We start from the raw sequence: 17,812 nt of genomic DNA on the forward strand, positions 1-17,812 counted from the left end.
GGGAGCAGGACAGAGACAAAGCAAGTCTCCGGAGGAATTTTTACAGGATCCTGGAGGTCAGGCTAATGTCAAGCTAAGGTTACTGTCTGCCTCTAGCAGAGTATCAGCCTGGAGGCAGCTGAACTCCCGGAGGAGGGTCACTGTGCCCGTCCCAAGGGCTTGTCAATGGACTGCAAAGGAAATTTAATTTTTTGTAGATTTTTGTAGATGTCTTTTTTCTCCTTTGTTCTGAGCCTCAGCTGTTAGCACCATCTCCTGAGGCTTGGAAAGGAAGGTGCCTGCTGGCCCTGGCCCGTACAAGGTCCAGTGGACTCCAAGCCTGTCCTGTCCAGGTCTTGTCCGTGGAGTTTTGCCCTGAGCGGAGGCTGCCACTGCCCCGCCCCCGGGGAGTCCAGGAATCAGGGTCCTTGCGCACAGATGCCAGGGGCTGGGACAGGTTGGCTTCTGTCCTGCGTCAACCTGCCCTTCTGCCAGGCAGGGTCCTCCCCGTCATCCTGCCCGGCACTCAGCATCCCCCACTCCAAGCCCCACAACAGCCCCGGTGGCAACAGCAGTGTGCACTCACCGTGTGCCCCTGCTCAGGAACCGTCCATGGCTCCTAGAGGCCTCTTCCGCCAAGGGCAGCGGCCTCAGCTCTGGCATGAAGCTGGCCCCTCCCACTCACACTCTACCTGTGCGGCCACTGACCTTACCAGGTGGAAGCCGGCAGGACGGCTTCCCAGGATCCTCCTGCACCGGAGAACGCGCCCCGCTCGGGAGACCTGAGCCCTCCTGGGAGAGACGCAGCCTCTTGGCCCGCTGAGCTGGGGGTGAGCTGCCTGCGGAGGCTCCGAGAGTGTGTTTGCCCCAAGTCACTGGGTCCCGGCCTCCAAGACAGCGACGTGTCCTGGCTCCACTCCTTCAGCCAGAGTCCCAGGACAGGAAGGCTCGGGAGCCTAGCCACCACTGCCCAGAAGCCCCCGGCACAGGGACGTGTTTGTTACATGGGCACGTCCTGGTGAGAGCTGACAATGTCACCTCTCTTCTTCCGGACGTCCAGCCCTTCGTCAGGGGCCAGCCCAGCCTCCTTCTGTAGCAAGGCTTCTCCTTCCTTCCTCCTTTCCCTCATGTGCATCCACTGAGCCCCTACTGTGTGCCGACCTGTGTGCAGGCCTTGGAGATACAGCTCTGAGCAAATCAGATGGTCTCTGTCCTCCGGGCACTCCCTGCTTTCTGGGGTGAGGAGGTGGGGCGCCAGCCCCTCTGTTCTGCCCCTGAGACGGCCAGAAGACCTGAGACCTGGGGGCTGAGCAGGAGTTCGCTTGAGGAAAGGGGGCGTGTCAGGCCGGGTGGCACTGGTGCAGAGGCTCGGGGTGGGAGGGAGTGTGCTCAGAATGACGGCTCAGAGCAGTGGGGCTGCGGTAGAGGGAGCGGAATGGGGGAGACTCGCATGGCTTCGCCATCTGGGGACGGCAAAGAGCGGCAAGGAGCCCCTCGGGGTTGAAGCAAAGAGACAGAATGATCAGGTCTGGCGGAAAGACCCCTCTGGCACCTGAGGAGAGGGCAGGGTGGAGGGCTGACACAGGCGCCCTGAGCTCAACCCACACCAAAGAAGCTAATGTCCTGCCTCTGCTTGAATACTTTCAGGATGGGGAGCTCACCATCTGCCAGTACAAGTCAACACGTTGTCTGCTTCAATCACATTCTTTGTTAAGATTTTAGTTTTATTTATTTGACAGAGAGAGTGAGTGAGCACAAGCAGGGGGAGCCGAGGGGGAGGGAGAAGCAGACGCCCCACGGAGCAGGGAGCCCGATGTGGGACTTGATCCCAGGACCCTGGCATCAAACCCGAGCCAAAGGCAGACGCCCAACCACCCAAGCCACCCAGGCGCCCTTTAATCACATGCCGTAGACCTTCTTGACACGGAATCAGATTGTTCATCGTCTTGACACGTTCCCCCAAGAGACTTCAAAATGTGCCAAAATCCTTCTCAAAATGTGGTCTTCCGAACAGAACCCAGTACCATGCCAGGATAAGAAAATGGGGAAACGCTCACTTCCTCTCTTTTGGATATTATGCCTTTGTTGATATAGCCTCTTTCTGCTGCAGCTCTTACATGTGACCATCCCACAGCACAGAGCCTTGGGCCTTGCAGGCAGTAGGTGCTCAGCTAGTGCCCGGTGAGTCACTGATGTGATCTGAGATCCCAGGGCTCAGCCCCAGAGATGCTGGGTGATCTGTCTCTGGGCCACCCAGCTGGATTCCACTGGAACCCACTGATGGGGCTGTGCATTTGAGTGAGCTTTCAGACCACCTTGGTCGCTTTCCTGACCCCAGGGCTTGGTGCAGTGGGCAGGTGCAGGGGTGTGGCAGCCCGCAGGGCACTGTCTAACCTGGGGCCTGTCTCACCTCCCCTCTGCACCCCCGCACCTACCTCTCCAGGGCTGGTGGCCGTGTTGGTTTGCAGCTCTGTGCCAGCAAGGAGGGGTCACAGCCTTGCGGGGCCAGCCTGGCATTTTCTTGGGCGTTGTGGTTGGAAGGGGCGGTCCTGCCCAGCACGCCCATGGCCTACCCCATCCTTGCCCAGCGTGGGTGCCCTCAGTCCCCGGCGTCCACCCTGCAACAGGGTGTCAGGTAGCACACGCCGTGTGCAGTGGCCACCTGGGCAGGGCTCACCTTGGCCACAGGAAGGTGCCCGGGCGGTCAGTGTAACCTGTGAGTGTGTGTTGTTGGTGGGAGGGTGGGGGTGGGGGGGCTGGTGGTGGCCCTAATGGCGAAGCCTGTGGGCGGAGGCCTGGGCCCTGGACTCACTACGTGTAGGAGAGCCTCTGGGCCGCTCCTGCAAAAGGTGGGGAGCTGCTGCCCTCCAGAGGCCGTCCTGGGTTCTGCACCCACAAGGCACAGCCTGGGTTGGGGGTGGGGTGGAGCAGCGGGGCAGGACACCCCTGGAGAGAACAAACTCGGTTGGTGCCCGACCCTCACTCAGTGCTTTCCTATAAAACCCGCTCTCAGAACTCGGCCTGGTCACTGCAGGCGTGGTCCCCTCCCACCCCTTCCGGCCCTGGTCGGCCAGCGCCTGTTTGACCCCTCCAGCACCCTGAGACTGACTCTGCCGCCAAACTGGGGGGTTCTGGGGGGGCGTCTCCCTGAGTGGAGCTGGCTCAGCATCAGATCGGAGCTGGGGGACCCAGAGCGAGTGGCTCGGCGTCTCAGACCCTGCTGTCCCAGCTCTCAGTGTTGGGGCGCGTTGATGTTGACCATGGAGCTGGCGCAGAGCTGCCTGGGAGGAAACGGCTCCCCCGGGTCACAGGCGGTGGCAAGCAGGACCCCAGGGCTGCCGGCAAGGGTGAGTCTCTGAACTCTCTGCACCCTGTGGCTGAGACCCTGAGTGTGTGGGACCAGGTTAGGACAGAGATGGTGGCCCTCCTTCCCTGCTTTGGGCCTCTGGGCTGGCCCTGACCCTGGCAGAGAGAGAACGCTCCCCATCACAGGGTTTGCACAGAGCCCCCCCCCCCCCCCGCCCCTGCAACTATAATCCTAGCCCCAGCACCTGTGATGTGCTCGTATTTGGAAATAAGGTCTGTGTGGATGTAAGGAAGACAAGGTCCTACTGGGTTGGGCCGGGCCCTAAATCCCGTGGCCAGGGTCCTTATAAAAAGAGGGAAATTTAGAACCAGAAGGCCAAGTGACCACAGAGGCGGAGGCTGGGGTGATGTGGAGTGACCGCCAAGGGACACGAGGTCGACCAGCAGCACCAGAGGCTGCAAGAGACCAGCCAGGACCCTGCGCTCCAGCCCCCGGAGGGATCGTGACCCTGCGGCCACCCTGCTCTCAGACCTCCAGCCTCCGGACACACCACGATCCTGTTCTGTGGGTTGAAGCTGCCCAGGGAGCCCACGCAGCGGCCCTGTCCCTTCTCATTGTCCCTCAGACCTCCTCTGCCCTCTGTCGGGTCCGCTGCTTCCTCGGGGACACATGCTCATGAGGGGGCTGGGGGTGGCTTGCAGAATGGTGACCGGCATGCCGGGTCTCACGGAGCTCCATGCGGAGGGCCTGGAGGGGGCTGGGGGCCACCAAGGAGACATCCGCCTGCGTAGCCGGCCAGGGCTTGTCCTGTGTTCCCCAGAGCCTCCCTCCCAGCCCGAGGAGATTTCTGGCCTTGAGAACCGAAAGGCAGAGGCAGGCAAGAGTGGCTGCTGTGGCCCCTGGTCCCCCGCCCCGGACCTCGAGAACCTTGGGGTGACACCACTGTGCTATCCCTGGACCCCAGACCTGGGCCATGGCCAGAGTCTGCAGGCTGGCTCAGCTCCTAGAGCCAGGGTCCCGGGACTGGAGCCTACACAGCCACATTCACCTTACGGGGTAAGATGGGGGTCAGCCGCGTGCTTGGCGCATGGGAAATGAGGGCCCTTCCCATGCAGCGTCCCCAGCAGGGGGAGGCTGTGACCCGCCCACGCCATAGCTGTCTAGCACTTGCTCTGAGAAGCGAGTGCCCGCCATCCGCAGGAACCCCTTTCCCGTGGCTGGAGGGGATCCTGTGCACCGGCTCGGCCTGCGCGGAGTCTTCCGGACACTGCTCTGCCCGCGGACCGCAGCCTGGAGAGAGCGTGCCCTGGGGCCAGCAGTCCTCTAGGACGCCTGCTGGCTGGAACACCCTGGTGTCCAGGGCTGAGGACGAGGCTGCAGGGTGTGTCCCTCTCCCTTTCCAGGGCTGCATGGACAGGGCCCGTCGCCCGCTCCCCTCCTTCCCTGGGGGCCGCAGGGAATGTGCCGGGTGGAGGGAAGGGGCCCAGCCGCCTCCTTTCTTCTCAGGGCCTGGCCCTGGGCTGACCTCTCGCTCGCTGCAGGGTCCCGCGGGTGCCTCATCCAGCCGGCGGGCAGCTGGGAAAGGTCTCTTTGGTCTCGGATGATGCTGTGGCTGTGAGTGGGCCTGAGGACAGAGGCTCCTCTGTGCTGGGCAAGTGCAGGCCAGGGCGGGAGGGGTCCACAGATGGGTGCGGGGGCGGTGCAGGGCCCGGGTTGCCGGGGCGGAGCTTGGCTGCTTCTCCGGCCCACCAGCGGGGCCCTTGCTGAGCAGTTCAGCCCAGGGGGCACACGGTCACTCCTTGCACCTTAAAGAGCAGATGGTCATTACTTTTATTAAGCACCTACTGTGTGCATAAATTTATTGGATTCTTACTGAATTCTTACCGAAATTCCCCAAGGTGTGTGTGTCATCGTCCCTGTATAACCGAGAGGTAAAGGCTTACCCACTGTTACCTTGCTCGTGAGGAAAGAGCCCAGGCCTGTCTGACTCCAGAGCCCTGGCCCCAGTGTCGTAATCAGGGATTACTTCAGGTTTCCAAAGAAGTCGGGAGCTAAAACAAAATGTGTGTATTTGACTTCAGTTGAGAATTTAAAACATCACAGACATTTTGGCTGTGATGAGGCAGCTCCGACCATCATCAAGGAGAAAACGGAACAGAAAGTGCAAGAAGTGTCTATTTTCAGATGTTGGACAAGGGGAGGGGGGACATTGGCTCTCGGGCAAAGAGGCAAATCAGGAGAGCCCCATGGCTGCCTGACTTTTTTCCAAGGGGTGAAGCATGGTGGTCTCACTGAGTTGGGAGGGCAGATGTGGGGTTCAGGAAGGCAGAGGGGGTGGGGGTCTGTGGGCAGCAGTGCAGAGCTGGAGCTCCAGAGACCCTCAGAAATGCTACTCTGTGCATGTGCAGTGTGAGGTCTCAGGGAGCGAAGCAAAGAGGGTTCACCAGGGTGAACAGCTCCCAGTGTCCAGGCAGGCCCAGGGACACTTAAATGCCAGGCACCCAGAATGAAGGGACCTGGTGGCCACCCAGGGTATTTGATGGGGACCAAAGGCAGTGTCTCAGGTGAGGGGCTAAGCTCACCCCAGAGCATAAGGTGAAGGTTGCTCTGTGCCTGCCCGATGAGCTTTGCAGCAAGACTTGCAGAGGCCAGGATGATCTCCACCACCCTTTAACCCCATTGGCACAAAACTCAATGTTCTTAAAAACAAGAAACAGGTTAGCATTTATAACCTCCAGCACCCGATAAAATATGACAGGACATGTGAAGAAGCCAGAGCATGTCACCTGTAATGAAGGGGAAAAAGCAGTCAATAGACAGAACCCAAAGTGACACGATGATAGAATGAGCAGGGAAGGCAATTAAAACAGGGACAAACTGTCGCCAAGGAGTTAAAGGAAGCTGTGCACAAAATCAAAACAGAAATGCACGGTGAATATCATCAAAAGAGAGCATATGGTACTGAATCAAATGAAAATTCTAAACATAAAAATATACGACATACAAAATGAAAAAAAAAGTATTAGCTGGAATTAGCAGCAGGTTAGACGCTAGAGAAGAGAAGACCCTTGAACTTGAAGGCAGGATGATAGGAGTTAGCCAAAATGAAGCACGGAGAGAGCAAAGCCTGGAAAAAGTAAGAACTCTACTGATTTGAGGCTGATACCATACAGTCTAATAAGATGTGGCCCCAAGCGGGTGAGGGGAACATTTGTTTAACAAGGTAATGGCCCAGAATGTTCCCAGTGTGAGAAAACCTACAGCCCCCAGATTGAAGAGCTCACTGACCTCAGAGCGGCGTGAATACAAAGAAAGGCCAGCACGGCATCTCCGGGTCTGACTGCTCGTCGGGAAGCACGCGAGCCCGCGGAGCCGGAAAGCCCTCTCTCACGGGTTAGATCCGTCCATCAAGATGTCCAGTTCTGGTGAAGAACCAGAAACTTCTGGTGAAAATCACACTGCAAGTGAAATCAAGAAATCTTATGAAGAAAGTTGGGAGAATTCATCACCAGCAGGTTTGCGGTGTAAGACACGTCAAAGGAAGTGTTTTGGGCCAAGAGGAAATGATAGAGGAAGTAAATTCGGGTCTTCACAAGTCACAGAAGCCCACTGGAGACTGTAAACATGGGAATACACCTGACTTTCTTCTCCTTTGTATTTAAACAAGTTCTTGAGGCTCTTTCAAGCAAGAGGAGCCCCGGCCCGTTATGGAGTCCACGTCACGTGCGGAAGAGCAGCAGGAGAGACGGGAGCGCGAACAGAATTACACTTTTGCAAGGGCCAGATCGTTTACACCAAGTGGTATATTGTCACCTAAAGATGGACACTCATAAATTAAAGATAAGACATTTGACCCCACGCAGTACTTGATAAAGGTCTGGGCCCTGCAGGGACAGTAGGAAACGTTGTCATCTGGGTACAGGCACCTGCCGCTGGCATCGCGCCCCGTGGTGAGAAATGGCCGGCGTTCTCCCGGGTTCTGGACCAAGGCAGAGGTGTCTGCCCTTCCTGCTTCTGTTCCCTGTTGGTCCTCGCTGAGGCAGTAGGACAAGGAAAAGCCAGAAAAGCACGCCTTTTGGAAAGGAAGAAGAGCTGTTTCCCTCTCCTTATCTCTTTTCTACATGACCTGATGCCCGTAAATGACCCAAAAGTGTCTACGGGTCATTGTAGATGAGATGGGAACCCCTCCCCAGCCTCCCCCCCAACTATCTCCGCTGAGGCTGGCAAGTACCCCCCTCGGGTGCGTTTTTATTCTCTTCCTGAACACGGACACTGTCCTAAGTGGCCTGCAGGGCTGCTCCGGGCATTTTTAAACTCTGTGCGGAGGGTTTCTGCTGGGAGTCTGTGCTCGTAAGCTCTGCACTGGGTGGTCCAGGGAGGGGGACTTGGGCACCTAAGGGGTGAAGGATGGGCTCACCCTGATGCCTGTGGCTGAGCAAGGCTGCGAACCCCCGAGCTGGCCCTCGCTGAGCCAGGGGCCCCTCTGCTCCAGCCGGGTGCGGTGGGGGAAGGGCTCCTCCAGGGTGCACAGAACGGCATGGGACCGGCCCTTGCCAGCCTGAACAGAAGCACCATGAGGCTGGTCTACGGACTTGGAGCTTCTTAATGGACCCAGGCCTGAAGGCAGCGTGGGCGGGACACATGGTTTTCAAAAGTGAAGTTAATTGACCACCTGTAGCAAGGCGTGCTCCTTCCTGCAGATGTGGCCGGACGCACCCGCCTGTTTCCGGGACTGAACCCCCGGACCACGCGCAGACCAGACCCGGGAATAGGACTCTGACCTCTGACCCACGGTCTGTGAGAGCCAATCTGGAAAGTCGAGCGACAACACGGGATGGCGGGACTTGATCCATCACCGGCCACTTCTCTATGTTTTGCTCCAGCCCCCAGCTCCGGAGCGGCCCGAGGACGCCACGCAGCCCAGCACCAGTCACGTGGACGCCTGTTCTCCTCACCGCCCCGGCTCCCAGCCCCCCCCCCCCCCCGGGGCTCACCTGGAACCTTCCCTTTATCCACCATGAAGTTCCCCCCTGCCCCGCCTACATGTGAGTCTCCCCAAATCAGGGGCCGGTGGCAGACTCCCTGCTGCCCCGAGCTCGAGGAAGCGGCCTTCACCTGCGCGGGGCTGTGGGCGCGGCCGCCCTTTGTGTCCACGCTTGGTGCTTTCACTGCCCAGTGGCTGGACGGTCCGGTTCTTGCCGGTTTGGGACTGTTGTGGCGAAGCCGCGCGAATGTGGGCGCACACGTCCTTGTGCGGCGGCTGGTCTTCAGCTCACTGTGTTCTAGAAGATGCCGCCTGCTCTCGCCAGCTCAAGGGCTTCCTGGAACCCCCTGGTCAGGAGCTCCGGAATCCGAGGACCACCAGCCCGATCCGGGACGGATGGGACGGCTCCCCACCTCGGGGTTTTGGGTGGGCCCCAGTCCCCTCGGTGGGGTCTCAGCTGGTGCCCAGGCTTCCCCTTCCTGGGACCTTGGAGATCCAGCCTCTTCTGTTGTGGACCCTAGAGCAGACTCCGCTTCCCTTTCTCGAATCGGGAAAGACCCGCGCAGAACATGGGGCGCACATGGGAAGCAAGCGCTTCCCTTGGCAGAGTTGGCCAACCTGCCTCGGGACAGGCAGTCCCCTCATCCCCCGCTCTGGCTCCTCTGGCCCCATGAAAGCCACCTTAGGTCTGGCCGTTTGACCCCGAATTAGGACACGTCTTGATTTTTGGAAGACATTTGCTGTCACGAGAAATAAGGTTAACCATTCTCAAAATAGCTCCTCTGCAAAAAACCGAGAGGCTCACTTGGCCCAGAATGAATCTGAGGAGGGATTCAAAAGCATCTCTTTTCCCAGAAAACAGATTCCTCATTGACACATTTTTCTCTAGTTGATTTCCACGCCCCCCATTTCCAAAACGGAGCCTTTTTCTCAGTCCTTTATGCGGGGAGCTGGGCTCCAGAAAGACAGGGTTCCCTTGTCGGCAGGGTTCTGTTTGTCTCTGTTCTCCCCTTGCTCTGGGGTCCCCCCGACAATAGGGGTATTATCAGACAGCGCCCTGGCGGCAGACTCCCCTCTCCCCTTGGGGCTAAGCAGGAGAAAAGCTGCCCGGCCGAACGAGGGTGGGAGCGAGTGCAGTTCCAGCCACGGAGCCTCTGTTGGGGGGCGACTCCAGGGAGGGCTATGTGTGGGGGGTGGGGGGGGCTGGACCCCGTCACTCCTTCATTCGGAATGACCTGGGAGCGAGGCCATTCATCAGATTCGTGATTCACATAGTCTGTCCTCTGAGAGAGGAATGTATGTCCCAGAGAGGAGCCTCTCATGCTGCCTCAGTGCCGGGAGCCCTGGGGTGTCCCACCTCTGACCATCAGGGGCGTGATCTCAATGACACATCACCGGAGCTTTGCCAGTCACATCTGGGAGAAAAACAACTGGAAGACATTTAAACGCTTCCCCCAACCAACACCTCACTGGGGAAATTGTTTCTTTCCTTTGGTGGCTACAGAACTGCTGCCGCAGGGACCCCCGGACCCTGCCTCCCCATTACCCCCATGGGAGCGGGGTCAGGCCCCTCAGAGGCACTGGAGTTCCCAGAGTCTGTGTGGAGACTTGCCTGGAGTGAGGGACCTGATAGCGAGCCATCCGTCCGTCCGTCCGTCCATCCACAGTCCATCTGTCCATCCATCCGTCCATCCACCCACAGTCCGTCTGTCCATCCATCCACGCACAGTCCATCTGTCCATCCATCCACCCATCCATCCGTCCATCAACCCACAGTCCGTCTGTCCATCCATCCACCCACCCATCCGTCCATCCGTCCATCCACCCACACAGTCTGTCTGTCCATCCATCCACCCATCCGTCCATCCATCCGTCCATCCACAGTCTGTCTGTCCATCCATCCATCCGTCCATCCGTCCATCCACAGTCCGTCCATCCATCCATCCATCCATCCATCCATGCATCCATCTGCTTGCGTAACCCACCTGCTGAGGTGTTTGAGGCCAGGTCTTGGGGACAGAGAGGTAAGACCTGGCACTTTCCATACCTACATTCCTAAATTCAGTGTAGGTGGTGATTTCTGACCAGGAAACAGAGGCTCAGGGGCCCCTGCATGTTCTGGGGGTCGAAAAGGTGGTCTTCGGAGAGACTCTGGACCAGGCACTATACAGCTTGGGGAGGAAGGCATAGCCACCCAGTTTCTCTGCTGGACACCGTAATCTGTCTTCTTCCTGCCTCACACACCCAGGGAGGGCCTCGTTCCGTCTTGGTGAGGGTGGGGGTTCTGTCAGAAAGACCCCGCTTTGTGCAAGTCCGCCACCTCGCATCCATGCTCTGGAGGAAGGAGTGGGGCCGCAGGGAAGACTCTGTGGGGTAAGTCCCCAGGACTCAGGGTCGTCCCCCACACTCGAGTGGGTAAACGTGGCCGGCGTGCATTTGCTCAGGGTCTGTGTGTCTGGCTGCGGCCTGGCAGGCGGCTCAGGTCCTGGCTGGGGACAGTGCAAGGACGGTAGGCACAGCCAGCGTGGAGGGCGGGCGGTGAGGAGGGCTGGCCAGCGGGGGATCCGCCCTTACGAAGGGGTGCGTTCGGGATCGGCCTTGCAAGGTGGGGTCCTGCACCACGAAGAAGTCCCGGGCAGGAGTTCATGGGGGCTGGCTCTGGGCCCAGGTGCACCTGGAGGCGACATTCCTGAAAAAATGCCCACCTGGAGGACACACCTGGAGGCCGACGTGCAGGGCGGATGCACTTAGGGGAGCGCGCCTGGGGCTCACACTCACTGCGGAGCCATCCAGGCTCGTGTGGGCTTTCGCTGGGCTTGTTTAATCTGGACAACGTGGACAGCAAGGGTCCCTGGCCTGGGGCAGTTTTGGGGTGATGGCTAGGCACGTCTCACAGCCTGTCCCTGGGGACCCTCGACCCACGCTGCCGAGCCTTGCCGCTGGCCGCGCTCCGAGCCCAGGCCCTTCCCTCGGCCCTGGGGGGCCTCCGTTCTCCCTCAGTGACGCTCGGAGCGGGGGCGAGACGTAGAAAAGCACACAGATTTATTGCATACCGATCTCATGTATAAACTCACTGTCGCATCGGAAAGGTTACATTTGGTGTACAGTCCACCCTACAGCGCTCGCCTCCAATCAGCTGGCCCAGGCTTTGTCTTACAGAGCTTCTCTGCACAGGCACGTCTGTCTTTATCACGGGATCAAAGCAGTCTGCGGAGTCACGTGGGTGACGTCCTACCCCGGGCAGCTCGCCCTGGTCCTTCCCTTCAGCGATGCCCACGTCGCTCCCGGGCCGCGCTTGTTGCCCGAGCAGCTCCGAGCTCCTTGTCTGGAGGGCATAGACCCTAGTCACATATTTGACAGGTGCCTCTACTGAATTTTCCTTTTCATAAAAATCTCACGAACAGACACGATAATGACCGCTAAACACGAGTCATGCACAGTTTACTTAGAACAGAAGCAATTTACAATCGGGGGACGTGGGACATACACCGGCCTCCTTCTCAATGGTTTTTTTTTTTTAAACATTATATGAAAACCTGACATTTACATTTGATTTCTTTTTCAACACTATACAGTTCTAAAACAAAAACAAAAACAAAACCAAAACAAACCCAAACAATGAAAACAAACTGAACCAAGTCTGTCCTGCAACATTGGCAAGAGGGCGACGCGGCCGCACAGGCGCGGGCTCTCGCCGGCAGGGGGACACCTGGCGTGACGCGCGGCGCCACGGGGCTCAGCCTCCCTCGCGGCGGGAGCGTCCACGATATAAGACACACCGATAGAAACCTCCGGAATCACGTTGCTCACAAGTGAATTGCACATTTGGAAAAACTCAAGCTGCCTTTTGTTTTTATTTAGTTTTTTCCAAAAGCGGCGTTCCGTCCGAATCGGCGGGAAGGAAGAACGGAACGGCCCGGAACGCGAGCAGGAGAGGGCGCTCCTGCAGTCACGCGGGAATGTCTTGTCACAGTATCGCTCGCTGCTGCGGGGAAGGTTCATGGCTTCTGAAACCCGGCTGACCTGCACCGACCGGGAGCGGCCGCGGCCTCGCGAACCCAGCCGGGGGGGGACGCAAGGTGCCCGGCTCTCCTGGGTGGTGCCGCGCCCTCGCCCCTCCCCGAGGACAACACAGTGAATACAGCTCAGTAGATCTCAGTCACGTGGGCAGGGGGACGGGGCTGAGGGGCAGGGGATCTGGGAAGGGGGCCTGGGGGCCACAATCCAGTGCTTTGAGGCTGCAAGGCTCCCGACGGTGACGTGGGTTCGGGCGGGCGCTCAGTGAAGCAGCAGCTAGGACAGGGGAGGCCGAGGGCCTGCGAGTTTCTGGGGTCAGTCTTGGGCCACGGAGGTGCTGGGCTTCAACAGGAAGGTCACGTGGGCTCAGCCTGTCCACTGATCCACATGCAGGGTCCCAGGCCAGCTGGAGGAACACGCACCCCTCGGTTCCAAACAGGGGATCTCTGGGTCCCACTCACGGAGGGTCTGGCTGGCCAGAGGGTCGGCAGCTCCGTGCGTCCTACCCAGTTGTCCCAGGAATGAGAGCAGCAGGGGGGATGGTGTCAGTCCGTTGGGGGTCGGGCTCTGAGGGGCAGGGGAGGGGAGAGCTGGGAGCCTTCCATTTGAGTTTCCATTTGGGGAGGTCAAAGGTCCAAAGGAGGAACACCGTGGATGCCGGATGGAAGGACCCTGGCCCAGGGGGGCCCCCGGTTGATAGGTCTGACCCTGGCCACCACCCACGCACACAGGGGTCAGCCAGGCTGTCGCCCTGCTGCAGCCGAGCTCCAGAATTCTCAGAATTCTGGCCGCCCAGCCCCCTGGCCCCCACGATCCAGGCTGGTGCAGAAGCCCTGGGACAGAGAAGAGTAGGGAGGGCAGCTCACTGTCGTCGGGGGCAGGAGAGGCACCAGGGTGGGGACGAAGTGCTCCCTTTGTCAGGGGTCCAAGGACAGACCTCCCCAAATCTGCCGAGTGCTGGGGCCCGAGGGGCTGAACGTTTAGGAGAAACGGGGCTGACTCCCATCGCTTCCGGGAGGACAGGATTAAGGGCTGGAGACGAGCAGGTGGGGCTCTGGGAAGCAGGGACAGAGAAGATGCGGCCACGGCTGGCCACATGTGACGGATGGCCAGAGCCTGCGGAGCAGACCAGAGCGGGTGGCCACGGCCACATCTCGGATCTGGGACCGCGGAGAACAGACACTCGGGTCTCCACCCGACCAGAGTTCCTATTTCAGGCAGAGACCGTCAAATCGCAAAAAAAAGCACACGCCTTATTCTTTAGCAGAAGAAATATAATTTGGGTTTACAGAAATGGGCATTGGTATCTGAGGTTGACTCTGCAAAGGGGTCCCACCTGGAGGGAGGGGTCGTGGAACTCCCACACCGCGCCTGGCGAGCCAGGCAGAGGTGATGCATGTGGGGGGGGGGCGGGTGTGTTTTCGGAGCTGCGGCCCCGGGGCTCGTCCGCCCTTCCTCGCGCAGGGCACCCCGCCGGCCTGCGGGCGCGGTCTCGCCGCCTCCCATGGGCCGGGAGCAGGTGGACCCCTTCCCCAGGGGCCTGCGGCCGTGCGGCGGCCTCGGGGACCCCCGCCGCAGGCCCCCCCACGCGGAAGCACACGACTGTGGCAGGCCTTGGGCGGCCGGGCTGGGCACACAGCGGCTCCGACCCGGCGGCCGCCCCGGGGCCAGCGCCCAGGGCTCGCGCGCCGACCCAGCCCGGCCCCCCGCGCCCCGTGCCCCGCTGCCCCACGCCCCGCACCCCTACCGCCTGCATCTACATTCTTTTTTAAGGGCAACTTGGACGACCTTTTTCTCCTCCTGTTGGGACACTCCTTGTTTTTCCTTCCAAACAATAAAAGAAATAAATAGAACACTTGTCTTAAATGTGAACGTAACTGAAACTCTAATTCAACAAAAACACGTGATTGTCTGGAAACGGGCAGCAGGATCCGTTGGGGGCGCGGGGGTATTTGGCACAGTAAAAACCTCCCCACTCCCTGGTTCTCGATCACACGACACACGACCTTATACACGGTTTTGGTCCCTCACTAGATACTTATATTAACATCATTTCTTCACAATAAGAATGTCTAATGCCAAAATACTGTTAAGGAAGAAATAAAATAAGAAAAGAAATGAATTAGAAAAAATTACAAGTTATATACAGATTAAGGTAAATTCCATCAGGGAAAAAAAATTATGATTTGAAATTGGCCCCTATGGGAATAATTTAAAGCCCATCTGCACGGAGAGTCAGACCCGGCCCAAGCAGGTGCCGTCCGGCCGGGCCCTGCGGTCTGGAGCTGGTCTGGCCCGCCAAGGAGTGGAGGTGGCCCTCGTGTCCCTGAGCCGGGGTCTCACACAGGCAGACAGCCTGGCAGCCTGGGGCAGGGGAGCCGCAGTGCACACGCCACGGAGGCCACGGGTTGGAGGGGGACGCCTGCTTCCTTCCCCTTGTCCGTCTGACGGGGGTGGGTGGTGGGGGCTGGAGACCCAGAGCGGCCGTGGTGGGCCGCAGGGGTGTGGCTGATGTGCGGACCCTGCTGGGAGAAGCATCGGGAGCCCGGGCCATCTCTGCTCGGGGGACCCGAGTCAGCGTTCTCACATCTCCCCCATAAAATTGGGGGGTCTTGGCGGGGGCCACAAGCATGAATCCCATGCCGCACACGTGGGACACGGGCGACAGGCCTCTCTCACAGCCTTGGGCCAGCCCAGGACACCGTGTCTAAGAATTCCACCGGACAGTTTGAAACTGCTCACAGGCGGGGACCCCAGGCCCCACCGTTCTGTGTGGGGACACCCAGGATCCCGTTGGCTTTACAAATATGGTCAGGGATAGAAACCGTCTCCGTTACCTACAGTATAAAGAACACGCCCGGACACAGTACAGTTTCTGGGCAGGTTCAGGTTTGCAAAGAAGCAGAGATTTCAAAGCAATGCAAAATTACTTTTAAAAAACAATTTGCAAGTCATCTTTCGATCTTTTTTTTTTTTTTTTTTTAAAAATACTGTCTATTTTTAAAACCACATGCTTAAATAGACTCTGTCGTCAATAAGATTACCAAAAGGGTTACTCCTGTAATTCTCATTATAAAAAAATCGTCTGGGCGATCTCCCTTTGAAGAGCACATCCGCGTCTGTCTGGTCCTTCCTGAGACACCGCGCGGGTGCCCTCGGGGCCGCTGTCTTCGTTCAGTCTGGGGTTCAAACCCTGCCCTCACCCACGGGGTCGGTCCTGCGAGGCCGCTGCCGGGCTGGCCTTGCGCTGTACCCTTCCGGAACGCTGTTCTTAAGACCAATTCTTGGACGGTGGGCCTCCAGGACGGCTCAGGGACTCCTGGGTTCTGAGTTGTCATTGGAAAAGTTCGAGCTGAGCCGTGGTGTGTGTAGGGGGGACGGACACTGAGGACTGGTCGACGCAGGTGACGGGGAGGGGTTCTCTCTGGCCCAGGCCACGCTGCTCCCCGAGGCTCCCTTCTCCATTGTCCGCAGCTGGGATGTCTGTAGGGACGATGGGGCCCTGAGGAGGCCCTTCCTGGACTCTGACCCCGGGCCCTCCTGGGCCCGTCAGAGGTGGTTGATGGGGTTAAAGGCTCCAGACTCCGGCGTGGCTCCTGTGATGTTCAACCAAGCATCCAGAGGGCTCTGGGAGGAGGCGTGGAGAGGAGCGTCCTCGGAAAGGGACAGCATCATTGCATACGCCTGGCCGGGGAGAAGACACACACACACACACACACACACACACACACACGACAGACAGGTGAGCTGGGGTTCTGAGATCCTAGGCTGGCCCTTCCTGGCCCCCCCACTGCCTCAGGCTGGGCTCAGTCTTGCCCAGATCCAGACTGGAGGGGAAAGGCCAGAGTCTCCCCTAGGGCCCAGAAGAGGAAGATGTGGTAGGTGCTGGGGCTGGGGACTGTGCGCAGGTCAGCTGGGCTCCCGTGCAGAGGGACGAGGTGCTGTGGTCCTGGCCTCCATGCACGGGGTCTCCCCTGCTGCTTCCCTTGCATTCACCTCTCTGCCCCTCCCCCACTTTTGCAAGGGCCCCAGGAATCCTGGTCGTCTCTAAGAGGCCATCCCTGTCTGGTGGGCCTGGGGGTTGCCCGTCTGGACAGCTGTGGGGACAGCACACAGCTACCTGGGGAAGCGGATGCATGGCCCGTCTGAGCTGGGCCCAGAGGAGGGAGCATGGCTACTCCGTGGAGCCACGGGGCACGAGGCCATGGGACCTGGGGCTCCACTCAGAGCAGAGCAGGGTGCGGGAAAGGCCAACCCTCCTCCCACCCAGGCTTACACTGGGGACAGGATTAGTAAAAGACAAAGACAGACACGCAGACGGTTTTCGCTGAGACTTGGGGTGGGCTGACCTGAGACCCTGCCCCTCCAAATGGATGGAAGCCGGAAGCAGGGCCCTGTGGCCACTTGCTCTAAGGAATGGGGTCGAGGCCCGCCTGTGCTCTCGCTGACCCTGTCACAGCTCCAGGTGGGAATTAGTGACCGCGGGAGGACAGCTACCTTTAAGAGAAGCCTGGGCCACTGCCAGGCCTGCTCGAATCAGAGAGGGAGGGAGGTCCGCACAGCTTCCAGGCTGGACAGCTGCCCATGGACGCCTGCCACGGGGGACGAGAGCACAGTGACCCACGCCCGTGAGCACCCGGCTCACATTCGCCGGCCTGTCTCTCCCTGCCCCACCCCTGCTTGCAGGGAAGTAGCGGTCACTTGGTTGTCTCTCTAGCTGATGCAATGGGCCCGGGGACCGTGGTCCTGCTGTGCCCCAGGCACCAGCCACCACCACCAGCCTGGGGGTGCTGGGGCGGGGGGCTCTTCTGGGTACCTACCTGGTTCTTAGCCTGCCTGTACAGTGTCTGCTTTAGGGCCTCAGAACCTAGTGTGGCATTAAGCACATCTTTAACTTCAAATGCTTCCTCAGCTGCTCTGCGGAGGTCCAGCCCCTTCCCAAAAGTCGGCATCGGCTCCAAAGCCAACAGACCGCCTGGCCGCTCCTGGGCACACCTGCGCCAATGACCGGGGAGAGGGGCCTGGTGTCAGCCGGTCGGGCCTCTGACGCCCCACGGCGGGCTCCGTGCCGGCATGCACGCCCCGGCATCTCCACGAGCCACATGCACAAGGACACGGACACACAGACACACGGACACCTGGACGGAAGCCACACGGATGCAAGAGAGGGACGACAGAGGGGCGTGGAGGGTGGTGAGTACGTGCACACACGTCGCAAGCAGCAGGCGGGGCGCCCAGGTCTCAGGGAGCGGAGGACGGCTCGGGAGGGGCCGGGACTCCCAGGAACCCTGGGCCAAGGGTGATTGGCCTCCCTGGAGCTCAGGCCTCCTGGATCTGCAGGGCTCTCCCCAGGAGGGTCTGGAACGCGGGGGCACCCCTTGGTGCCCGATGTAGGCGGGGGGGCAGTCGGGCCGTGCGGGTAAGGGCCCCAGCTGGCCGCATCCAAGCTGTCCTCAGCCCCTGCTCAGCACAGCCTGGCTCGGGGCCGGACGTCACTGCCCGGGCCCACCACCAGAGACAGTGGG

At 59.6% G+C, this 17,812-nt stretch overlaps 1 protein-coding gene across 7 annotated transcripts in view; it reads right to left on the reverse strand.

Moving 5' to 3' along the window:
• Positions 1 to 11,683: 11,683 nt before the first annotated feature.
• PRDM16 (PR/SET domain 16) overlaps positions 11,684 to 17,812 on the reverse strand; it is a 298,034-nt gene continuing 291,905 nt past the window's right edge. For 6 of the 7 annotated variants that reach the window (XM_032303586.1, XM_032303585.1, XM_032303588.1 and 3 more), the window contains 2 exons: positions 17,108 to 17,282; positions 11,684 to 15,971 (listed from right to left, as the gene is read on the reverse strand). In XM_032303586.1, the coding sequence (XP_032159477.1) occupies positions 15,837 to 15,971; positions 17,108 to 17,282 (310 nt within the window). In that variant the 3' untranslated portion in view covers positions 11,684 to 15,836. The remainder of the gene's footprint in view (positions 15,972 to 17,107; positions 17,283 to 17,812) is intronic. The other variant, XM_032303591.1, reaches the window with a different exon arrangement.

The sequence above is a fragment of the Mustela erminea genome, chromosome 10, assembly GCF_009829155.1.
Source record: "Mustela erminea isolate mMusErm1 chromosome 10, mMusErm1.Pri, whole genome shotgun sequence".
Classification (NCBI taxonomy): Eukaryota; Metazoa; Chordata; class Mammalia; order Carnivora; family Mustelidae; genus Mustela; species Mustela erminea.